This window comes from Rissa tridactyla, chromosome 1 (assembly GCF_028500815.1).
Source record: "Rissa tridactyla isolate bRisTri1 chromosome 1, bRisTri1.patW.cur.20221130, whole genome shotgun sequence".
Lineage (NCBI taxonomy): Eukaryota > Metazoa > Chordata > Aves > Charadriiformes > Laridae > Rissa > Rissa tridactyla.
Window position 1 is genome coordinate 175,813,925 of NC_071466.1, and position 25,987 is coordinate 175,839,911.

The following is a 25,987-nucleotide window of genomic DNA, read 5'->3' on the forward strand; positions in this document are numbered from 1 at the left end:
GGATTTTTTCACTTTCCTGTTAAATTTGTTTTAATTTTATACAATTTGGCTCGAAAATTGTGAATGGCTTTCTCCTGTAAAGTGACAGCCATGTTGGCATAAAAGAATGTGGAAGGGTGAAGAGTTCAATTATTGTGAACTGTTCCATTCTTAATTTATTCAATTTAATAGCTCAAGTTGAGCTTTCATAGTAGAGACATTTCTCAGTTTGCTTTTAAAAAAAAAATCCATCCCTCAATTTACATGTTATTAGTTGTTTAGTAAAGTGCTTTCATTGTTTAGCTGTTTCCTTTTCTCTTTTTTTGTGTTGCTGCTTGTTATGCTGTAGTACCTCAAATCGTTTGTGGGCTGAGGATAGTACTGAGAAAGAAAAGGACAGTGTTCCTACAGCAGTGACCGTTCCTGTTGCACCATCTGTTGTAAATGCCACAGCCACTACCACAGCCATGACTACAGCTACTTCTGGCACTGTGTCCTCAACGTCAGAGGTCAGGGAGAGACGGAGGTGTGTAAAGGTCCTAAGAGTAATGTCGCTCTTATACAAAAAGGTTTTTGTTTTTTTCTTATTTAAAGGAATGTGTTGGTTACCCCAAATTTGGATATTGCAGTATGTAAAGCAGTGGTTTTGCTTCCTGTGTATTGAAACAACTAGCAATATGCCTCGATTTGTGTAAGAGCTTAATACCGGTAGAGATCATTCATGAAACTTAAACTTTGATATTCTGTATTTTTGACTGGCCTTGGGTTCTCATTTGGTATGCAGTATTTTCATATTGCTGTTTCCGTTAATAGATTAAATGGAGTCCTCTTAAAAATACCCATAATGAAACTGCAAAAATGCTGAATTGAAAATAAGAAAATCAGTAATTAATTACTTACTACAGGTGCATTGCTGCTGATTGTGCTACTGTGCCACTGGCAGTATGCTAATAAGTTACAGCGGAGCATTTGTTCAGTCATTTTGGTGCCTGGCACTCCTGAGGAGAGAGTATTGAACCCAACACATTCTGTTTATTTCATTGCATCGTTTAGGGTCTCTTCTATTTGAAACGTAATACACAGTTATAAATGCAATGCTTTAAGAGTATTATTCAGTGTGAAGGATTAGTAAGAGTCTGATGTAAATCTTAAGAATACAGTGCTTTTTCTGTTATAGTTACATGGTGGATGAGTTAAGATGCATAGTTAAGGTGCATAGTTATGTTTCCATAGAGTTGTTACCTACTATTTATGGAAGCAAAAGTAAGATTTCATAAGGTTGCTAATTCGTGTTAGCTTTCCCTGGGTTCTTCTTCTTCTGGATATTTATAAATGTTTATCCTTTAACCCTTCTGCTGAAATGCAAATTCAGATTTCTGTGTTGCTCCCGTAGGAGTTTTGAACTGTAGCTCCTGTATCGGTGCCAGATGCGCGTATCTCTCTATGTTCACAGAGATAATGAAGATGTTTGTTCTTACAGAAGAACTGGATTCTAAGGCAGCAATATTTAAAGATTCCTCATAGCTTTAGGCCTATTTAGGATAGTCTGTTTTCCGTAGTCTTCCTTTTATACCCAAAACTGAAATGAAATAACTTCTGTGAAATGGGGATTTTTTTTTTTCTTCCCCACCATGATTTAGGAGGTGCCCACATGTGCTTACAACCCATTTCAATAACAACCGTAGTTGGGACCTGCATTTTCCATAGCAAAATTTGGCTGAATCCAAGAAAGGAAAAGCAAAACCAACAAAACGCATCTTTTTTTTCTAAAGTAGTTCAAATTTTAAAATGCAAATGCTATTTCAGTGTCACATGAGCTAGAAAAGCAAGGAAATTTAGAATTAAGGCTTTTGCTGTCTTGTTTGCTCTTACTAGTGTGTGTATACTAATGCGCATATACTACATACGTTTTAGATACCTGCAATTGGCCTGAAATTCCTTGTTTTTATCTGACTTTGGGCCAATTGTGTAATATAGTGTTGCAGATGTATTATTGATGGCTTATTAAACTATCCATTAAATCTTAGAATTGAGCAAAACTGGAATAATTAGTGCATGCATGTGAGAAGGTAGCGCTCTAAATATCAGCACATGCATATCTATCTATATATACAGATACATATATATGTGCATGTGTGTGTAGCTATGTATGTTTATATGCACATGAAAAATTTGTATAAGAAATATATGCTAAATATTTTCTTAAGAAATGAAGTTGGTTAATCCATATTTATAGACTGAAAGTGTGTATTTAGAAAGTATGTTCGAAATAGTATTTCAAAGAATATTTGAAAAGTAAGGACATTATAAAGTACTTTTAGTAACAAAGCATGTAATGGTGCATCCTTTTGGAATAGCTGAAGAAGCTATATTCTTTATCGAATTTTTAGGGTTGGTTTAGAGAAACAGGGAAGAGAATGACAAACGTGAATCTTTAAATCTTTGTCTCATGAATAATAGCGCATAGGTGACCTGCGTGGCATACACAAGGGGTGCCAGGGAAAAGGGCACTTTCCGCTCTGAGAGCAGCTGTAGTGTGCTCCTGGCGAGTTGGGAGTTTTCATTTTCCGTCAGTGAAGTTTAAAGTATTTCATATTTATTGGAGGGTAGGATTGTATACACTGGTTACTAAAGAGCAAGTTATATGGAGTAATTTGTAGCAATTTTCAAGCCCTAAAGATTACACCTGGTCTGCAATCAAGACCTCCTAGGTAGGTGGTATTTCAGATTGTGTTAGTTAAAGCAGCTAAAAAGCACCCTTCTCCTGATACAGATGGGGCCTAGGGTTCTAGGAAAATGGAAAGTATCAAAAATGCTGTTTGCAAGAGAACGAAATAGGGAAATCAAATAAATATAGTGGGATTTTTTTCAGATGTTCCATAAAATAGGCGATGTTTTTACATTTGTAAGTATAGCAGCTAATTATAAATATTTTCCTACATTCTAGGAGTAATTTGTTTAATAGAGATAGAACATGGGTAGTAATCCATAGGTCTGTGTCAATGGAGTTTATTTTTAAAACTTAGAGTTGTTTTAGAACTGGTTTTAGTATGTGCTAACAAATATATAATTAGGTGACCAAAGAACTGCTCTTTCCATAGATAAATGATTTAATTGTTAATAGGCGATGGCTTTTGAAACATCATCACTAGCCAATTATTGAATCATTAGCCAATTATTCTTAACTAATGACATTTGAAAATATAAACAATCAGAAAACATTGCAGAATCTGAATCTGCTATTTTTAATGTAGCTAATTTTATGATCTAAAGAACCTCAGAGAGGTTTTGTGTTTTAAGCAACCTTTTAGCAACCTTCTGATTTTGCTTTTTCAAATTTTCTAATTTTTAGCTAATCTAAGGATTTTTAAAAAATGTTAAATTATAGCAGCATTCCCAGAATATTCTAGAATAGAAAATCAACAAATGTATTCAAAACTTTTAAGTTCTTTATTGATGGTTTTACATACCTACATACATATGTATACATGCTACATACATACAAATATATACATTTATGCATATATATGTATCTCTTCTTTTTTATCTCAGTTACACAGATTGGAGAATTTCTTTAAAGAGTCCAGACCTTGTATGTCTACTCTAGTAGCCTTTTGGCTTTGATTACAATTACCTGCTTACTCTGCAGGTTTTTTGTGGGTTTCATGAAGATTTATTTTTAAGCACAGTTTTTTCAAAGGGAGTTGGGTTACTCAAAGCATGGATGATTCATGCGAAAATATGGTAACCACCTCCGCAGAGGTTTTTAATCTCTGGTGCAGTAGATGGTATAATTAGATTTTCTGCATTAGCAGTACATTTAGCTTTTTCTAAAAGTCTACAGGTTATGTTGAAAGTTCATACACACACAGAGATACGTATTTTGTGTACACACGTGTAACTGGCTGTATCTCTTGAGGTCTTCTACCCCTAAGTTGGTAGGCTAGTGAAATACCAAAAAAGCTAGGTTATATTTAGAGAAAATGGTAAAAAGAAATCTGAAGTAAGTAGGAAAACACTGTATATTTTAATTGAATTCTAAGGCTGCTATCTTAATGAATAGATTAATATGGTAGACATGAAACGTCTAAAATGTAATCCATCTTATATGGATTGTTATGGATTTTCTTCCAGTTGCTTTGGTTTTCAGTCATACTGTGTTTGGGGTTTTTTCTGACCATTTAATACATTTGTACAAAAATTATCATTTGCTAATTTTGTTTGTGATTAACTCTTTAGATCATACCTCACTCCAGTACGGGATGAAGAGTCAGAGTCCCAAAGAAAAGCTAGATCCAGGCAAGCAAGACAGTCTAGAAGATCTACGCAGGTACAGTTTTATTAAAGCTTCTACATTTATGGTAATATACCCATGTAGCTCCCTGAGTACAGTGAAGTTTTAATTTCCCAGTAAACCTCCAAAACTGGTGGGTCTTCCTGGTATAAAACAACTTGCACCAGATGTAATAAAGCCTCTTTTTTTCCCTTTTTCCCCTGAAAGCTTTAGGACCCTTCACTGTGTGCTGAAAGTTGCTTTTTCTAATCACTGAAGAGTGACTTAATACAAATTTGAAAGCAGAGACTCATCCAGTGAAAGGAGGTTCTTGATTCTGGTGAAATGGCTTATTCGAGTAATTGTGCCTGATGTTATGTAGATGTTTAAGAATTTAAATTCTTCAAGAACTAACAGCTATATGCTTCTGGCTGAAGACTTAATGTAGGCATAGCATACTGTATTTGCTTCCATTTCTAAGTCTTTTTTCAGTGCATGGACTACTGAAGATAATGTGAATGAGCTGACCAACGTATGGATAGCTAATAAGATCCATGTCATAAAAAAAATACATTCAGCCTAGTTTCTGTGGACGCAGAAGAGTACTAAGGAAGTCTTTTCTTTCAAAAATATTTAGTATGCTTACAATGATACTGGAAGGATCTAGTCGGTTCTTAAATGATTTCTATATGATTTTTTATGTGATCTGTATGTTTAACTAAAAATTGTGTTGCTGGAGAATCTGTGGTAGTTCACATTACAGCAAACACTTGCCACTAATCAAAGAGGGATGTTTGGTTCCAAGATTTGAGAGAAAAGCTTATAGGTAGAATAGATCAGTAAAATTTATTTCTTAATAGATAGAAATAATTTTCTTAAGCTGAATTTTGTCTTTAAGATATGTATTTATATCATATGATCATCCACATGAATACAAGTTATATATTGAAATGTTGTTTGCTGACTTCTGTTTTCACAGGGCGTAACACTGACAGATCTTCAAGAAGCTGAAAAAACTATAGGAAGAAGTCGTCCAACGCGAACCAGAGAACAGGAAAATGAAGAAAAAGAAAAAGAAGAGAAAGAAAAGCAAGACAAAGAAAAACAGGAAGAAAAGAAAGAATCTGAAACTAAAGATGATGATTATAGACAAAGATATTCCCGAACTGTTGAAGAGGTATTTTCATGATGGGTCTCTTTAGGTAGAGAAATTATATGAATCTTAACTCCAATTATAATATTATAATTTTGGTACTTCTATAGGATTTATTTATTTATTTAAATGTTTTCATATCCTGTGGTTTATATTTTTTTAATCTTGGTAAATTAATTTTTACATTTTTCTGCTGAATAGCCATATCATCGCTATAGACCAACTTCAACTTCAACTACTTCATCGTCCACCTCTTCGCTCTCCACCTCCACTAGCTCTCTTTCAACTTCAAGTCAACTAAACAGACCAAACAGCCTTATAGGTATAACTTCTGCCTATTCTCGGAGTGGAACAAAGGAAAGTGAGAGAGGTAGGAGTACTGTTTGTGAAGGGTTTTTTTTTGTTGTTTTAATTGACAAAGGGCTGATTATATTTCTAAAGATAGTTCAAAATGGGATGTGGTAGGTAAGACCACTGGAGGTGTATCTTAACTCCCGTCTCCTGTAACAAATTCCAAAACTTGCATATAGAGAGAAAAAAAGATTTTCTGTACTTGGTGTTTTGCAGCCGTTTAGTATGTGAATCTGTGTTTTCCGTTGGTGGGTCACAGAGATGTCAAATACACTGTCTTCAGTATCCACGTAGTGCTTTAATTTCTGCTTTAACACAGCAACAATAACAAAATACCACATTTCAGAGTTTAAATACTTGCAGGTATTGAGGAGGAATTTTACTTGATTAAATAATTGCTAAATAATAGGGTTTGTTTCAGTCTTTTCCACATTAAAGGACTGGAAGCATGCTTTAAGGAGCTCTCAGGGTTTCCGGAGCAGTTGATAACAAAGGGAAGGGGATATTTGCAGTGGTAGTTCAGAATAGTTAATGGAACCATACTTCTAGATACTTGATTGGTTTATGTCATCTTAAGACGAGGATCAGATGTGTGATTCAGAGGTCAGAAAAAAGCTTTTCTCTGATGTCACAGGGGTTTTGCCCTCATTTCAAATGTGAATCACCTGCTATAATTCTCAGAGATGTTGTGCCTGATCAGTTGCCTGTCAAAGGAGGAGGCTGGTGACATCCAGCGTGATCTCCTGTTCTCTCTTGGAGGCATGCTGCTGTTGACTTGGGAGAAATACTTTAATTCCAGTTATTGATCGGTAACTTGAATAGGATTACTGATTAAAATTGATAATTTTCTTATACAGAAGATCAGATTAAATGATCCATTGATCAAATCTCCATTTACTATATAGCAGTATTGCCATGTTCCCTAGACTGGGATTTTCTGAGGAAGTTATTAGGGCTAAGCTTCAGGGATACGCTTTCTGATTTTTTTCCCTCTGTCCTAACATGAAATGAAATTTGGATTAAGGTTCTTCAATAACGCATGCTTGCTCTAGGAAACTCTTTCTAGACTGTTCTATGGAAGAGATTTTCATGGGTAAATATTAGGTACAGCAGGGTTTTTTTCAAGTTATGACTTTAGGAGGAGAAATACATTACCATCTGAAAGCCCAGAGGTAAAATCATCATTTATTTAAAGGAAAGTTACATGTTCACCTTGAATATTTGTATTTCTTTCTTTCTGTTTAATTCTTGTGTCACGCTAAAATGTTTATTTACCTCTGAAGACGAGTGATGGTAAAGTTCTTAGTGGTGCTTCTATCTGAACTCAAATCTGTGGTTTCTTCCTTTAATAAAAGAACGGCAGACTGAATAGGCTGCATGATAAAATAAGTAAATAGTTTTGGTTTGGGCAGGTTTGCTTAATAGTTTTTTTGGTACAAATTACTTGTAAACATATATAGGGGAGCAAGCACAATCCTGAGGTATTATGTCGGTTTTGAATTGCAATTGCATTTCTTTTAAAGAAAAAGGAAATATATAATATAGTATTAATCTAATCTAGGAAATCCCATTTTATTCTTCCTTCGAGCAAAAATGGAGAGGGCTGTGATGAAAAGGGGGGACTCTTAAGGAGGGCTTAACAGGCTTTTAAAAGTTTGGGGTTTTTAATATCAAATTCTTGAGGTAAGCAAAAAAACTTGTTTGATGAAGAACAGTGAAGAATTATCTCCTCTTATTTTGTACTTTTATACGTCTAGTGACACAGATGTTTAGAATTATTACACCGCGGTTTTGAAAATTGAATTTTAACTCTAATTTGTAGTGTATTACTGTTAGATTGAAATGTTCTGTTTAGGTGGCTGAGATGGAATTAGTATTTTGCAGTTGCTATTCAAGAATTGGAACAATGTTTATAGTATTTTAGAGCTATATTCTGAGGAATGTATGTTACAGCAAACCATGTATGGGTTAAGAAGCTCTTTAACAAATTTATTTCAAGTAAGAAAAATTGTAAGCATTTTAAAGACTGAGAATTATTTCAGAAAATTAGATTGTATCATACAATGAGTAAGAAAGTTGTTATTAACAGAAGGGGGCAAAAAAGAGGAAGAAAAGGAAGAAGATAAGTCACAGCCTAAGACTATAAGGGAAAGGCGGCGACCAAGAGAAAAACGACGATCTACAGGAGTTTCTTTTTGGACTCAAGATGTAAGTAACGACTGCTACTGCTGATTTATAGCCTTAGCTTGTAGCAATATGGAATGTGTATAGTGTATTCTGAGAACAGAGAATAATTTAGAGTAATACAGTATATAACTAATTGTTCTGGGAAAACTGATGCTTGTTCAAGCTATGTATTCTCTGTTGCTCTGTTTTGAAGCTTTCAGGAGCAAAATCAAAATTAAGTCTAAGTTATGTTGAGAATGCTAAAAAGAATTCTAAAATACTGTAATAAGCGTAACTTAATAGGAATTAATCGTAATCTAAGGAAAAAATAATCATTGAACAATTCTTTTCTATGGCATGCATACCACAGCTGTAAGAATGAGACTCGTTATCTGGCACATTACGAGTAACCACATACTTAAAACTGAAAGAACTGCTGTCAGGTTAGAAGGGTTATAGTTGATGTTTCAGCCAAATCCCTTCCCCTTTTCTTTGTCATGGGACCAGTATGTAATTTTGTAAAAGCAAGATCTTCCTGTGCCAAATACAAACTTCTGCTTCCTTCAGTACGGAAAACATGTACTTGTTTGAGAATTTTCATCATATAACCCATATATTCTCTATACATTTTAGTTAGGTAGAGTTTCACTGCTCTTAGATTCTCATCTTTAAAGTCTAGAATGCCTTAAAATCTCAGTAAGCTTTGAAGAGTTTAATTATTTTTCCTCTCCCATGTCTTTCACCAGAGTGATGAAAATGAACAGGAACACCAATCTGATTCCGAAGAAGGAACAAATAAGAAAGAAACTCAGGTACTTTTTGAAAGTTAATTAGTATATTAACTTTCTAACAGATGCATTTTGTTCATAAAATTTCTGTTGCAGTTGGATTCAATTAAAAGAGTACGGAAGGTAGAGTTCTTAAGAATGCTTTCTCATTGATCATTTGTGGCCATGATTCAGTACCGTTTCCTTTGCAGGCTGTAATAACAATTTTTAACATATTAACAATGGCTAAAACTCATGTTTTTCATTCTGATTATGTAGAATTAGCATCCAGAAAATGTAGCTGAAATTTCTGACACATAGGTCAGGGACATGTTGCAGCAAGTTAATGGAGGGAGCTTTCAGTTTCTACCTTGGAAATATCCTTGTTCCATCTGTTCTGTTACGTTCAGATAAATGATGTCCAGTGACTTATGTGCAGTAATTAAAACCTTTTAAAAGTGGTGTCAATAACGTAATTAACACATAACATGAGAAGTTAACGTAATGAAGCATAGGAAGTTGAAGAGCACAATGTACCTTATTTCTCCATTGAAGAAAATGGATTTTTGAACATCCTAATTCAGTATTATTAGTTTCATTAAAAAGTCAGTGGAAAACAGCATAATAGGCTTGATTTGATGGAAAAAGTCCATATAAACTGAATGGTATGTGATAGTGGGATGAAGAGGGATTAAAAGGGAAGTAGTGACTTAAACTGTACTCTAAAATGGTATAGCAGAATGTATTTCTTTTGACCTAAACCCTGGAGAAACACACTACAGAATCAGGTTCATTACTAAGGAATAAAACTTAAGTGATGTTTCTCTCCTTTTTATGAAAGTTTCCATCACACATTTCTTAACTACTTCAGTTAGGAGACTCACTATGTGCCATTTTGGCTTGCTGTATTTTTTATTTCTGTGTCCCGTTAACATAAATGCTTAGCCTGTTTCCTTTCCTTCCGGTAGTACACATCGTTATCTTCAGATCTGTAATTATTCCATATTCTATTCTGTAAAATTTCATTTTAATAGTGCATGTGGTGCTTCTGATAGAATTAGACTCATATAAAACTAGAGAGAAATAGTGGTAAATCAGGCCCAAAATTATGAATATGATCTATGATTAAAAGGGTGGGTGTGTTGGGGTGGGATGGTGAAGTGTAGAATTGGCTGCCTAATCATGGCTTGACGTAGGAGTCAAAACATTCTCTTAGCCTGTATATGTCCTACAAAAGACTCTGGTAGTTTGGTTTCATTATAAATCAATATAATATCAGATTAGAGTTCATGGAGAGCTCTGAAATAAATTGAATGTGTGAACCAAGTTCACTGTCACGTAGCTACATACATTGATTTTGCTTTATTAAGTTGTTTTGTCATATCAGCTGCAGAAAATATGAAAACAGAAAGTGAGTTGAATATCAAAATAAGTATTCCATGTGTTTTTAAGTTTTCTTTTCAGATTATGCCAAACTTAGTACGGAATTTCCAGTATAGTATCAAAATTGCAGAAAATGTCCTAGTCTCGTAATCATTATAATTCTATTAACTATGAGGTATCTTAAAATAAAAATAACAGTGGAGTAGATCATGAACATTCTAATATGCGATTTGTTCCCAAATCCATGGCAAGAAGTGTGGGGATTTTTACTTTTTAAATGCCTAGAGAAATTGAACTTTCCTTTTTGCAGTTGCTAAATCTACTTGCACTTTAACACAAATCTTGCACATTTTGTTGTAGGTACTCATCATTATTTGCTTATAGAGCCTTCTCAGTTCTAGGAAGAGAAAAGCTAGAGATATGAATAAACTAGAATTATAATGAAAAACATTCAGTAAATATTTATGGTTTTTTCAGTTGTGCTGGTTATTTGATGTAGTGCTATTCAGAAGACAGAAACTTTGGAAATACTGAAATTCTCTGTTTCTCCCTTATGTGGTGCTGCTGTTGTTCTTTTTGCTTGGTGAAGCTACAAGCCAGAGGTAGAAGATGGTAACTATAAACTTCCAAGGGCTTTGGCGGTAACTCAGGAATTTAAACTAAAGAGAGGAGGTCAAGAGCAAGCCTTGCAAATGAGTGCATGCTAGGAAGAAAATTAAAGGGCCTTAGACAAAATAATTTCCAGCCTGAAATCTTTAAGGAACCAGAAAAATTATTATCTTGTTCATCTCAGAGGTCTTTGAAACGGCTGTTTTCTAAGATTTCAGTTTGTGCTTTCTTGTTCTTCAGTTCTTCAGAACTGTCTTTTGACTTCTTAACTGATCATTTGTCCATAAAGGAGAGCTATTAAAGAGAAGCCAGACTTTGTTAAGCACTTTGACAGTTGGAGATTGTTCTAATGAAATTTTGTTCAGGCTTTTTAAATTCTGTTAAGGCTTTTTTTTCCAGGCTTTTAAAAAGCTGAGAATTTCTTCGATTTGCGCAAAAAAAAAAAAAAAAAAAAAGTCAGGTTACTTAAAGGAGATTGGTGTTCCTGCAAGAAGGATAGTCTTAGAACTAAGTTGTAGGATAGCAGTTCAAAAATAAGGAAGCTGGAAGATCACTTTGACAACTGAGAGATTTTAAGTAAAAAAGTGTTTCTGTGAAGACTGTTTTCAGTCTGATGTATTTAAAAAAAAAAAAAGAAATAAGAATTTGAATAAGTACTACAACTATGGTTTAGTTATAATTAAATGGACTGAAATTTTATTTTGCCAGTGATCAGATATGTGACTTCTGAAACATCAAAGCTAGCAATATTAGGATAATAAATGTCATTAGGTCTTCTAATTCTGTGGGAATAAACGTGAGAAACTGGCATTATTAGTGTTGATTAAGTGCTGTGCTCAAATTTTGTTTCTCAGTTTCACTGCTGTGGCAGTTTTACAGAAACACTGATTTATAACAGTACAGAAAATTCCACCTGACATTGATAATTTATTTCCATTAGCAGTAATTATCCAAAGCTCACTAAAATGTAATGTGCCTGTCTAGGAGCTTAGTATACATTTTCAAATACCCAGTTTCTTTTGGGGCACCCTTATGGTCTGTACAGACTGATGGCATAGGGCTAGAAGGATGTGTTATTTCAGGTTGTGTAGATAAGGTTACATATTTCTTAATTTTTCATTACTGCTTGTGTAGCCAGTAACTGTGGCTGCTCAGTTCTGTGAGTGTACGAGGAACGTCCATCTCGTGTGATTTGGATGCACAGGAATATCTCTGTTGGCATCATTTCTCCTCAAGCTTGCAGGCTTCTACCTTTTCACAATTTTTTTTGTCAAATGTCACAAATGATGACTAAGCTGAACTGGCAGAAATTGAAGGGGAAAATGAAGAGAGAAAACAGCTGAGACTGTGCTAAAAAAATACCCCAAACGCGTTTGGTGAAAAGTGAGGGGAACAAGAACAGGCACGTGCTTGAGAAATGTGCTGCTCTTCCAGTGAGGTGTGGAGGCTGGATGGTGCTTGAGCAGCAGGAGCAGGGCTTCACAAATTTCAGGGAATGGAAACCGCCGATACACTTTTTTCAGAAGACTACGGAGTCCTTGTCCGACTTCTCAGGTTCCCAGCCTCAGCCAGGAGAACGGGAATGGGCTGCGTCTGTGTTTTCCTCTCTAGTAATTAGTGCTTTCTTACCTCACCTGTTCATTTGTTGTCCCCTCATGTAGCTGGAAAATTTTGTTCCTAAGATGGTGCACGTGTTACTTGATAACTTGCCTTTCTGTTCAGGAAGCTATAGTGCAGCAGGGGAACGGAGATCTGGGAGGGTTTCACATTCCCATGGCACCATGGGGAGTCCACTAGAAGGAAAGAAAAACAGCCTTTCGAAAGCTGCTATTTGTTAAGAAATAATGTGGGAATGGTTTACTTCTTGTAGTGGCTGTCCTGCATTGTAGGTAAAGGTTAAAAGGATCAGCTTAGCATTTTTCTGTATACCGCATTCCTTCAAGGTAAAAAGAGAATACCTAAAGTCTTTACGGACAAAGCTTTCTCTGTTTTGTTGAGGTGAGAAGGAAGCAGTGGAAGAGGGATTTTTGTAGGTCGTTGATTACATGGTGGAATTCTGTAATCTCACACTGATCTTACTTAAATATACGATAATGCAAGATAAGACTCATACTTAGATGGAAGTTAATCTTCTTGTGGCCAATAGCTTAAAAACTATCCATGTATAGGTGTGTGTGCCACCTAACTGTGACATTTTCTACAAAATCTCTTGAGTTCTCGGCATTATTTGTGCTCTTAACAGAAAATAATGGTGCTTTATTAGGAGTGGTTAGGCTACAGCATGTACTTTTGATATCCTATATGTAGTATATGCACTGCAAGGTGTCAGAGGGGAAATTGAGTGTGTTGTGGAGAATGTGGCTATTTTCTTCTATACAAGTTGAAAAAATGTGATTTCCTTGTAAAAAAGGAAACCAAAAAAACATACCACCCCGCAAAAAAACACCTATGGGGTGGTTTTTTCCTTCAGTGACCTTCAGCCACTGCTGGGTGAATAACATTGGAGGATGTCCAGGTGATGATACATCAGTAGAGTTACTTGATTGAAATGCCTTCACTCCAAATTATTATAATTGGAATAAACGATGAATCTGTATTGACCACCCAGAGGGGAAGAAGTTTTGTATGGCCGCTGTAATGCTTAGAGGGGCACTCCCTTGCTCTTAAATCATCACTTCTAATTAAATTTCGCTTGTCAAGTAGAGTGAGTGAACTTCATGCCTGTGGATTCACCTGGAATGAATGAAAGTAATATAAAAAATGAAATGATGTCATTTAAATTACGTTTAATAAGTATTTCCTTGTGTTGTTGGTATAGTAGCTTGTTTCCCATCAAGCTATGTTGAAACGATGATCTTGTATTTTTATATTATTATTTTGAACTGAAGTCATTATTATGTTGACCTTTCAAAACGTTATTGCTAATGGTAGAGAAGAGGAAGAAGGAACTGGGAATTCAGGGAACACATTTCTGATGACCATGATAGCAGGCAGGCAAATTGCAGAATGCACCGATTGCTGAAATGACTCCAATATTTGGGACAGTCCAGACTTGTAGAGTGTAATGTTAACGTCCTTGTAAATCATAGTTTGGCAAGCACATTCTAGCACATATTTCTTTTCTGTTCCAGACATAACAAAATTGAAGCTTGACAATGTTCAGATAACACATACTGTTGGATAGCCTATGCATTTAACATAACTGTTTAGCTATACTTGTTCACAGATTGTTATATATTTTATTTAATTAAATTATTGATTTGAGCTATTCTTTTTCTCTCTTTTTATCTCTTCCCACCTCAGAGCGATAGCCTGTCAAGGTATGTGCAATTTAAACAAATTCATTTGAAATTGTTACACTTTTTGTTCACATATTCTAAGTTCTTTATGTACAAATTCAGCTTAACCCCAACAGTCAGCTGGGTTGAGCTTTAAAAGGCGTTAATGATATTTAACATTTGTATGAAATATAGTTGTACAGCTACAGTACTGAATATTTTTTTCCATATGTGGGTGGGACACTCCAATCTGGTGAATTTATTGGACTCTCTATTTGTAGTGCACTGAAGGCAGGCTAGAACAGTGGCTACAGTACCATTCCCAACAAATTTTTCAGCATGAAGCCAGCTTTTACAGAGAAGACAAGAGGTTCTTGTTGCCCCTCTTTTAGAATACCCTACTGAAAATTTTCTAAGGAATCGCAAGAAAAGTTCTACAGGCTCTGAAAATCTGATTTCCTTAAGGTTTGTTAAAAAGGAAATGCAGAAATATCAATCGTTTTTTTAAAAAAGTTCTCATTTGGTTTTAGACCTTTAGAAATAATTATTGGATTTTATTGTGTTCCATCTGTGCTGAAAATCTGTTAAATAGAACTACTACAGCACATGATCAGTGAAGAGTGAGCACTGTGAAATTATTCTAAATTTTATTAGTGCTGGTTGTAATTTAGTGATTAATAGGATAAAGACTTTGCTGAAGATTTGTTTCATAAACGGCTTCTGTTGAAATACTGGAATTCACAACAAATAATTTTGAAATCTCCTTGGTTTCTCTAATAAAACTTGGAGAATGCACCTAGGCCGATATTTTAGAGATTACTCTTTTAAAATCCTTCAATTAAAGTAATAATGTTTTTTAAAAATAGGTTTTCTTTATAAATAAAGAAGAATTAAAGTATCCAAGCTAATATAAAATCCCTTAAGATGTAAATGTTTGCTTGAATTAAATATTTTAATTTAATTTAAAAGATTTCTCTGCATAGAAGGCCGGCACTTACTTGGCAGGCTGAGCAATTCGAAAACATTTTCACACACAATCTTGAAGTATTGAGGGAGTGTAAAACTTAAATTTGCATCAAAGTAGAAGACAGTGACTTAACTAAAATATATAATTGCATTTGTCTGTTTTGAGCTGGGTAACGGCAAACTCGCAACGTTTGGTACAGCACTGAACGCAGAGGCAAAGAAAAATGCGAACTTTTCTTTTACAGATACGATACGGGATCCCTCAGCATGTCTTCAGGTGATCGTTACGATTCAGCGCAGGGGCGATCAGGGTCACAGAGTTACCTTGAAGATCGAAAACCGTACTGCAGTAGACTAGAAAAAGAAGATAGCACTGATTTTAAGAAGGTATCTGATTCAATAGTTTCGGTGTGAAAATAGAACTTTATTACTGTTTTTCATACGTTGTCTGGAAATAATCTCACATTGGATCACAAATGCGGCTTAAAGGAACTCAGGTGAATGGCCGAGCAGAACAACGGCTACAGTGGGGGAAAATAATTACAAAACAGCTTCTGGCTTTTGCAAGTATTTTTTTAATATGTGTAAAGTTAAGTTACATGCTCTCTATGCAAAGTTGCTTGTTTCTAGAAATATTTGGTAACAGTTCCTTAAAGTGCATGCTAATTCTGTCTTTAAAATCTGTAACTGATTTTTGCTTCTTAGACTATTAATGTATTTGTTCACTTTACATGCAGCTTAATCATGGTTTTGAAATATTTCAGCTGAATTATCTCACTGAATTATTATTCGGTATTTTTTTAAATGAATATTTTCTCTTAGCTTTATGAACAGATTCTAGCTGAAAATGAAAAACTGAAAGCACAGTTACATGATACCAACATGGAACTTACAGATCTTAAGCTACAGTTGGAGAAGACCACTCAGGTTTGTATAAAACAAAAAAAGCATGTACTTAGTTGACAAGGTAGATAGCAAACTAGAAGCACCCCAGGGTATGGGCTGCTCTTTACTAGGCATCAGCTTTGTTTCTTATCCAAAGATGGGAGTGAAGAAGAGTACCCCTCTGTTTCTAAAAAGAAAAGAGTGCAGGATTCTGGTCTTCAGCTGTGAGCAAAGTGTGTGAGACTGCCTCCTGCCTGTAGTAGTGGTGGTTCTTGCCAGCGTGTATCTGGAACTTCTTTGCAGGGTAGGGGTAAACACTTTCTACAGCGTTAAGCTTATATTCAAAGTGTCAGTTGGGATTGATTGATTAATTCATAAACCTGCTGGCAGATTGGCATAACCTGCCAGTTCTTCCTGCCTGGTTAGATAGCTTTATCTTAGAACTGAAGAGCAAATAGTGCACTCCAGTTACAGAGAACTGCTGTCAGATAACAGTGCTGCTTACAGTAATACCAATGTGTACACAAAAGTTAAATTCATCTAAATTGCTGTAGAAAGAGTGTTTCCTGTTCTCAGATCACATTTGCCACAACTTACCTGTGTAGCTATTTAAGTGTCTTCCATATGTACCCCGTAAATATCCGTGAAGTACATTAAAAAGATGTTTGTTTTGTGATGCTTGTAGATAGAAATACTATATTACTCCTATTTGCCAAAGGCTATGTAGTGATTAAACTACTTAGGGATGGTCACGGAGGAAGTGCATGATAAATCCAGTTCATTCTTCTTTATTCTTTATTTCAGTGTTACTTCCCTGAACACACTTTAAAATGCCTTTGAAGACATACTTCAGACAGAATACTAAAATGTCCAATTGAATTGTTTTCCCTCAGTTTTGTGTTGTTTAAGAACAAGTACCAATGCCTTTATTAATTTTGTGTTTCAGAGACAGGAAAGATTTGCTGACAGATCACTCTTGGAAATGGAGAAAAGGGTGAGTTTCTGCCAAAGAGCTCTTAAGTACTCCAATTCAGGCTTTTTTTCAGTTTGTTTTGCAACCCCTGACTTGGACATATTTTAATGGGAACAGAAGCCTTTCTTATAACTTGCATCTTTTAGAAGATTTGAGGACTTTAGGTTTCAAAGTGGCAATGAATGTGAGATACTGTGAGATGGATGGAATTACTTTTAAGAATTGCCTTCAGGTTGCCTCTTGGTTGGTGATGACCAGGTTTTAAGCCCCACTGCCCTCCAGGGATCTGCCGCTTGTTCCATCTCATCCAAAACAATGTTGGCACTCCAGAGGGTTAAGCAGATTCAGAGCGTCTCATCTTCTAATGCATTTCCAACATTCAGAGACTTTAATTTCCTCTGAGCTTTCAGAAGCATGCATGTTGTTTCACCAATTATTGTTGGTAATGAAGTAGCTGGTTCTACCTCATAGACATCCAACCTTAAACCTGCTAACGATATAAAATTAGTCATAATCTGTCTCTTTCCTTGTACTGTAACTTTGTCCAGAGGGAATATGATACCGGGGCGGGGGGGGAGGAAGAATAAGCAAGAAGTGTGGGAAAAGGGGCATCAGGGTCAGAAAGGAGTCATGTAATAAATCTGTATGTGAGACAGGATACAGGAATTATTTTGCAAGTTGTGACACATGGTACTTCTAGGCTGTAGTTTCATGCTAGTTTAAAATCCATCCCTATAAAAGTTTAGTTCCACAACAACGTAAAGCAAACTATGTTTGTTTTGTTGTGGTCCTGGCTTTCTTGGCGACCTTGTTCAAGTGTTCTTTTCTCCTGCCCTGATCCTGGAGTGACACATTAGACACTTAAACAGGAAGAAAACTAAATGCACTTTGAAAGTAATAAGTGATACGGTATAGGTTTATTTATCCCTGGTGAACTTCACCTTCACTTGCTTTTTATGTTTACTTTCCAGTATTTGAGGTTTAGAAAACAATTTTTAGTTCTACAAACCTGTCTGGTGTATAAGCAAACACTTGGTAGATTTTATAGGAGCACATGGAGATGTAGAAATGCACTCAGGCACTTCCTGAACTTCCATTATCTTTATCTTAATAATCTCTCCAGATAATTGCAGTGGCCTTTTAGCACCTATTTCTCCTTGATTTTTTGGCATCTTGCTGTAGACAGTGATTTCATCAGTAGAAGAGTTTCATCAGCAGCTTTAATTGGTTTCTTGCTTGCTATCATGGCCACACAAGTGGACATTTAATTATTTCATAGCTTTATCTGTGTCCATTACTATATAGGTTCCATATTGCAGAGCATTCAGTGCTGCATAGCTAGACATTATTTCAATTTTAAATTACAGCTTTGCTTTTTCCCAGAATAGGCCATTGCGTTAAGACAATTGGCTGTAGTAGAAATTCTTGCAGTTTTTTTCTGTAAAGACATGTAGCCCAACAGCAAATAGAATAGCATAGCGTAGCATAGCATAGACTGTTTCAGTTGGAAGAGATCTACAATGATCATCTAGTCCAACTGCAAAATGCCTTTCAGAAATGTTACTTTTCCTAAATGTATTAGTACTAAAGCTAGCAGGTAAAAAAAATAAAATTAGTGATAATGCTGTATAGCTGAAACATAATTTACACAAGATTTAGGAGGTGTTCCTTGTATTTTATAATTTTAAACTTATTTTCAGACAAGAATTTAAAACAGGAATTTATTTGTGATTGGACTTTCCTTGTTGTTGTTAAAATCTGGAGTTACTTGCACTTTGAAAGTGACTGAAGCAGCGTTCTCAGCTGCTAGTCATCAATAGCTGATCTCCAGAAATAAGCTTACCAAATTCAGTTCAGATTGGCGATCTTTAAGAATAATTTTAGGGACACCTTTTTAATATGTAGTGTGACAATATAAATGTAAAAAGTAGAAACAAATTGTAGAGCTTTTGTAAGTATACTTTTCCAAGTATATGACTTAACTAAAATAAAATATAAAACGTAAGGTGTTTATATAAATTACATAGAGAAAAGGGGAGGGGAAAAGTAAAGTGGTGAGAATAAATTGGAAGAAATAAAAGGCTGGTAGAGAAAAAACTGAAGGCATCATTGAACTATGACATTTTCAAGCTGAAACATGCCTTTTCAGTAAAGAAGATGGGAACGTTTATTAAACCTAGAATGGCACAGGAATAAAATTTAGAAAATACTGGCTTTGAATTTTATTTGAACTCAGCCTTCAGAAGTGGGTTTCCGTGATGTGATGTGGTGATGCATTGTCCAGATTGTTCATTTGAGAACTGCTTACCAGAAAGGGGCTATTTCCATGGCGATGGAGATGCAGATCAGATCACAGATGCAAGGTCCTAGCAATACACAGGCAAAAATAAGGGTTTCATTAACGACCTGTCACTCTGAAAAGTACGCTAAAAGTCCTTCGCAGAATTTGATATGACGTGATAATAAAACTCAAACTGCCAGGTTTCGGTCTGGATCGGAATTCAGAGTTGTAGTTAACTTTAACCAGTTTCCCCCAAATTTAGAATTCATTGTCTGGGAATTTGGGTTGTGGACAGTTACATTTTTTTGGTATTACTGGATATACAAATATATGTAGGCATATACATCTGGTTTTACTTTTTAATATTTTTATAACCTTGGGGTCAATTATTAACCTGTGTATATTCTCGTACCTCAATTTCACTGCACCAAGACTGTGGTTGCTAGTTGCTCTGATAAATACAAATGAGCTTTTGTATTTTATAAGCTGAGAGACTAGCGTGTATTTTTTTTCATTTTGAGGGTTACAAATGTTCGTTGGCGTACCTTATAGATTTGTTGAAGTGTATCATAAAATTTTAGACTGCATGAATTGCAAACCCTTTCTTTGAGTCCAGGGACTAATCAGATAATACTGGCAAACCTTCCCAGTAAAACTGCAGCGTGTTATTTTGTTGGCATTCCTCAAGCCAGCTCCTGAAAAAGAGCAAGCAGTTCAGGAAAAAGAGAAGCATAGCTTCATCTAATCAGAACAAGACGTTTTTACAATAAATCTTTTATCTAGGCCAGTCCATTTAAATGTTTCTTTTATGTAATGTGAAGTATACAAAGTTAACGAAATAAGGATTTTATTTAGTTGGCTTTTATTGCTAATAGTTGTTCTTGGACAAGCTCAACATGCTAGTTAAGCAAATGCATCAAAAGGCTAATGATTTTTAAGCATCTGAGATTTTTAGATTTATTTGATCATTCGTCTCTTGGTAATCACAGGAATTGTCAAATATTGATTAACGTAAGGGCACTGATAATATATGTTATTCTGCAAAGCCAGTAGGTAACTGGTACAGTTCTAAGTAATGTAAGATGGGGTGGGTTTTTTGTTAGTCACTTGCTTAGTGCAGTCAACGCGCTGCTACTTACTATACCCATTACTGTCAGTCAGTATCGTTATGGGAAAAGTCGTAACTCAAAGGAATTAAGTACATTAAGTACTAACAACTGCAGTAATCTATTATTTTGATAAACCTTTAAAGTTATTTGCTAAAATGGGAAAATGTTGGGGTATAACTGCACTATGATTAAACTAAATTCAAATGATTTATATCTGAAAGGTGACCGGCAAGAGTCAGTATCTACTGGGCGGTATGATCTAACCAAAGTTTTACACACCTCAGTCAATGCTGCTTGCTGTTTGCGTAACACCGTTGTATGCAGATGCATATGTCCACTTCGCAATAATCTGTTGCTTTTGCCTTTCACACTTTGGAAAAATCTGAATGTAGAGTTCTGATACCCGCAGCTGCTTTTAAATGAGATACACTGCATTGTCTGACGCAGGAAAGCAAGCAATCAAGCTATAAACCCCTGAAGTCTCTTGCATTAGCTATTCATCTGTCAGATGTGTCGAAAATTAGGTTTAAGCAAAATAACGTCATTTAGACATACGGTCGTGTGTCTGCACTGCAGACTGCAGCATAGTCTAGAAAACCCTAAGCTAACTTTCAGTAAGCTAGCTTGGGTAGTCAGTGTAGTCTCAACAACCTGAAGTTCTCTACAAAGGATAATTTCTCCTGCTTCTCAGGTAAAAAGGAAAAAGAAAAAAAAAGAAAAGAAAACTATACTAGAAACGCAGAAAATATTCAAGAAGCATTTGCTCAAGAAGCAGGTGGTCTTACGTAGCTGTATTTCTTTGGTAGTCAGCTGAACTCCTTTGATGTAAATCTGGGGGTATCTACGCTACGTTGCAGTTTATAGTGAGGACAGATCCCACTGAGCTGACACATATTTCAGCTACCTTTGCTTGTCTATGAAAGCTTACACTTTTGTGCTTGTTTCTTTTTTAATATTCTTGTTTGCTTCTGATGATTTTCTGCATTTCTTGTATATTAAGCTATTATGGAAGCTTAGCTCGTGAAAAATAAATCTGAACAAATGGTATTTACGACCTGTCTAAATTTGTGTAAAGGAAGGGCTGTATTTTGTAGGACTTGATGTAAATTTCTATATCTCTTCCTCCTCAGATATTAGAATTCCATATTGACAAAATTTCTATATATCACTGCCATCACAAGTTTTCTGTCCACACTATGCTTTTGGTTGTATGATCTTTGAAACTTGAAGTATTTCACTGTTACCACAGTATTTGCAAGCAGTAATTTTTTTAAAACAGTATCGTTCAGTGTTAACACACGTCTTCTGATTTAGGAAAGAAGAGCTCTAGAAAGAAGGATATCTGAAATGGAAGAGGAACTGAAAGTAAGTAAACTACTACACATTAAACTATTAATAACAAAGTGCATGACTGTCAGGGCAACATGTAGTCTGGCAGTTTTACTGGTCTCTCTAATTTCATTAGAAAATAACTAAGTTATAGCTGCTTTTCAAAATCCCTCATGTCATGTAGCTTGTAGCTATGTATTAGACAGCATGTTACCAGTATCAAAACTTTCGTTTGTGTAGAGTGAATAATAGTCAGGTTTTAGTTAATCAAAAGCAGTGGATAGATTTCAGACATTGACAAATAAGTACCGTTTACCACAGGCAGGCACCAATTTCCGCTTTTTTTCAACTATGTATAAACTGAATCCTAGAAGGAAAATACTTTTTTTAATACATTTCTGGCCTTTTTTTTTTAACCAGTTATGGTACTACTTTTCTTATTTCCTGGTTTATCGATGTTAAATCCTCTGATATGATTAAGAAGGGTGAGAACTTTGGCAGGTTTGTGTCGTATTATGTCCTTGGATGTAATGTTGGAAAGGGCCAACCAAACTGATAGAACTAAAGTATGTCTAGAGAACTATTGGAACATGATGAAATAGAAAATTTCCAAAATTTTAAGGAAGTAGCACTGTTTTGATATTTGATAGTTGTCATTGATTAAGAAAAAATTTCCTTTCAAGCTCATTTTTGAGCTCCCTCTGGTGCTTGGAAACGGTATTAACTTTCAAATACTTTTCATTAAAATACATGCACGAAGTTTTGTTGAAGTAATCGAAGCTGACAGGCAGATGTAGGCAGAAGGCAACCACGATGCCTCCAGCTCCCTTGGATTCAGGCCAAGATAGTTTGCTGTAAGGGAAGACACACTGTCTGTGGTTCCTTGAGGGGTCTTTAGAAGTGAAATATGTAGAAAGCAAACTGATTTAGGAAAATAACTGGGTCTAAGAGTGGAAGACAGGATGTGAGCTTCTATCATCAACCTGTAAATTACTGTTAGGGAAGGTTGGGCTTCCGAGAAAAATAAGAGAATGCAAATATATTGCCTTTTTTCCAAAAGCTTATTTTCAATAAGCAATACGTGAAAGTTTTGAATTAAAGATTAAATACTCTTCCTATCATTCGTTGCACGGCCGTGTACAAGTATATGTTAAATGTGTCATTATGTACTGACTTTTGAATAGGAGATTCAGTTTGTGCAATTAGGATGTTAAGTAAAGAATTCCAGGAATAGCTCTCATTGTTAATGTATCCTGAACTGTTTTGCAAAGCTGTGACTAATCACTGCTGGTTCTTAGATTGCTTTTCAAGAATGTGCCACTTGTTTGATACTTTCCTTTCACAACGACTTATCTACTTTAAACAGGACTCTCTCTTCTAAGTTTTCTTTCAATTCTGCTCATCTCCAGGTCTTCTAAACATAATATACATGGATTTTTTTCTTGTTTTCACTCCTGTTTCTTTGATTCCTGCAGAACCTGCAACAAATAAAGCAGATTCAATCTTTGAGACACATAAATGAGCGACTGGTGACTGAGAATAGGGCCTTGACCCGAGTGGTTGCCAAGCTGTCAGGGTCCTGTAGGCAACTGCGCTCTGTGGACTTGTAATTTCTTCCTTCTCCTTTGTGTAGCCAGGCAGGTGTTGACATTTGGTTTGTGCTTGGGTAGAATTTTACTATTAACGCTTGTGTGCCAGAAACTGACTTACTGCTGCTCGGTTATGGAAGTGTGGCTAAAGCATGGTGTCCGCTGTACCGACTACAGGTGTGGCAGATGTGTTGGTATGGTGTGAAATCGTCCGTACTAGCACTGAAGCTTGTCCTCCCTAACTTGAAGATAAATTGGCAGTGATCCAGGAGACCTTTGACATGTTAAAACCGTGGCAACAAACGAGAAAGGATTCGAGTTCCCACTAGGATACGCTGAAGTCACTCCCTTGTTTTGATGTTTGAGTAAATGCTCAAATAGATAGATTTGCCTCTAGTTTTCAAAAAAAAAAAAAAAAGAAAGAAATTAAGAGTTGAGCTTTCTTACTGCAGTATAATTGAAGTGCATAGAATTGATACAAATCTAGGCTCAACTAAAGAATGTTTGAGAAGTGGTTTCAGTACTGTGCATTCCTGACCAGTTGCATTAGCAACTTTTATTTCTTACATTTCTGTGGTTTAGTGTTTAGAGGGGACCGAAGTCTTTTCTTTCAGAAATGTATTGGAATTTCGAGTCGATTAATATTTTCACATATTAACTTCCCCTGTGGTTCTGGCCAATACTTATTTTTATCTAGACAGCTTAAAATAGCCAGTTTCAGCACCGAGTTAAGGCTGTTGATTTATATTGCTATATATGCAGGCATTCCAGTCGTGGACTGGAATCCTATCGTGTAAGGACTGTACAAACACAGACACAAAAAAACCTGCCTAGTGTGTCAGATTGGTTCATACTTATTAGGTCATCTGGTTCAGTCCCCTTCTGTTAAAGGTATGAACTGGTTTGAGTTTCGTCTTGGAAAAAAATGCCGGTTCATTGTCCTTAGTGTTACTGCAGAGCTGTGAAACCCAGTGAAGGTTCAAAACTTCTAGGAGGAACAAAATGTGGTTTCATTCCACACTAAATCTTCCTCCTGTTATATAACAACTGTATGGGGCGGAGGTTGCAGTGGGCTTTTAAGATCTTTAGGTGGAAAAAAAATATTTCCTTCTGCAGAGTGACTTTTGCTAAATTGCTTCCCTTAGCCTACCCCCCTTCCCGCTTAGAAGCAAGGCAATAAGCGTACATTTTTTCATTCTGCTCACAAAGTCCAATGTCAGGTTTTCCCCCACTAAGAGGCATGAAATAAAGAGAAGGTTTATCCTTTGGCTTCGTGTCTTCCTGGAGTTGGTCTAACAATAGGATGTGGATAGAAAGGTTGTTCCTGGTCCAGGCCCCACATTCCTCAGCTCTTCTCTTGTGTTAACCCTTGCTGAGCGAGTCAAGTCAGCTCACTGACCTGGCTGAAAACAAATCCCTTTATTTGTGACATTACTCGATATCCATCTCACCCCAGGGTTGTTGAATCCCAGGAGGATGCTGCTGCGTGCGAAGGAAGAGCCGTCCCTTTCGGGCAGCCCGTCCTACGGCAGCTTCTGCTGACAATGGGGGGGTTTCAACACAGCTGAGCGAATCTAATGACTGCTGTCCGCAGCCACGCGTCCGTACCGTCTTTTTTTGCTAGCACTGGCATTCCTTTAACCATGGTAAGCCAGTTCAGGGTGTTAACCCACAGAAAACTATTCAGTATTGCTTTTTGTAGGGGGAGTTTTCAACAGAAGATCACTGGAGCTGGAGGAGCTAGGCTAGCCAGAGGAAAGCAATGGAAGCACAGCAGGCAGGCTTGACGTTATGACGGTAGCTTAACCATAGCAGTGTGCCTGATTAGCCTGAACAGGTACCTTAACAGTTCTTGAGCTTTTTGTAATCTTAACTTACAAAGCTGTTAAATCCTCCAGCAAACACGGACATTATTATCACTGTACAGATTTGAGTTGGCTCCCCATATATCAAGTGATTATTGAATAATTATTTGCTTAACTACAGCACTGCAAAGTTACTAGCTAGTCGTGTAATACAGACAGGCAAAATAATGCATCTGTAATCTTATTCAAGAATCTCATCACAGGAAGATACTTTGCTATTTCAGTGAGAAGCAAATTGGAATTGAAAGTGTCAAGTGCCATATGTAACTGTAATTTTACTAGATTTACTGCAAAGCTTTTTCTTCCTGCCTCCACACGTGAAAGGTGTGTGGTGTCACCTCATGAGAAGTTGGAGTACCATAGGAATGCACTGCTCCAAGAAAATTGTATAAATGTCTTTGGCTAGGTTTAAAGCATGTGGGGATTAGTATAGATGGGAAGCATAAGTATTTTAGATTACTTGAGCTTATCCTTCCTGATTAATCTCCTGTTACTCATAACTGCTTTTGTCTCCTACCAGTCTTCCCTTACTCTTTAGCACACTTACAAAAAAGAGAAAATACTTTCTTAATATACGTTCTACCTGTTAGTTTAATCAGGATTTACAATCTATTGACAGAGATTTGCAGACATGTAATGGTACTGGATTATATTAAAGCTCTTAATTTGAACAGCGGCTTTTTTCTTAAAATAGTTCACCAGAAAATATACCAGTCGGTGGGTCTGCCTGTTTGTAATTAAGCATTATTGGCTGCAGGTCCCTAGTCAATGAGTTGAAAGAGGACTGTGAAGGTCACTTAGAGCTTTCATTGGAAGGCATACACGGCAATACCTCTTGAGATGCCCAATTAACAAGAACAAAACCAGACTTCCTTGCTTCCTTGTGCACAGCTAGGAGAAGGCTGTTGTGGTTTCACCCGGGATCTTTGGTATGAAGTCTGTAACAGAACAAAAACGAGGAAGGAAAGATGTTAGTTGCTTTTGCCTGAACAAATGGCCGTTTCGTTGTTTGCAGGAACATGTCATAGAAC

The 25,987-nt window shown here is 36.1% G+C and overlaps 1 protein-coding gene across 2 annotated transcripts in view; it reads left to right on the plus strand.

Moving 5' to 3' along the window:
• PPP1R12A (protein phosphatase 1 regulatory subunit 12A) overlaps positions 1-25,987 on the plus strand; it is a 122,884-nt gene that overhangs the window by 93,018 nt on the left and 3,879 nt on the right. For both annotated transcript variants that reach the window (XM_054188559.1, XM_054188561.1), the window contains 11 exons: positions 329-505; positions 4,219-4,309; positions 5,232-5,429; positions 5,607-5,775; positions 7,846-7,964; positions 8,669-8,729; positions 13,980-14,001; positions 15,171-15,312; positions 15,748-15,852; positions 16,757-16,804; positions 21,488-21,538. In XM_054188559.1, the coding sequence (XP_054044534.1) occupies positions 329-505; positions 4,219-4,309; positions 5,232-5,429; positions 5,607-5,775; positions 7,846-7,964; positions 8,669-8,729; positions 13,980-14,001; positions 15,171-15,312; positions 15,748-15,852; positions 16,757-16,804; positions 21,488-21,538 (1,183 nt within the window). The remainder of the gene's footprint in view (positions 1-328; positions 506-4,218; positions 4,310-5,231; positions 5,430-5,606; positions 5,776-7,845; positions 7,965-8,668; positions 8,730-13,979; positions 14,002-15,170; positions 15,313-15,747; positions 15,853-16,756; positions 16,805-21,487; positions 21,539-25,987) is intronic.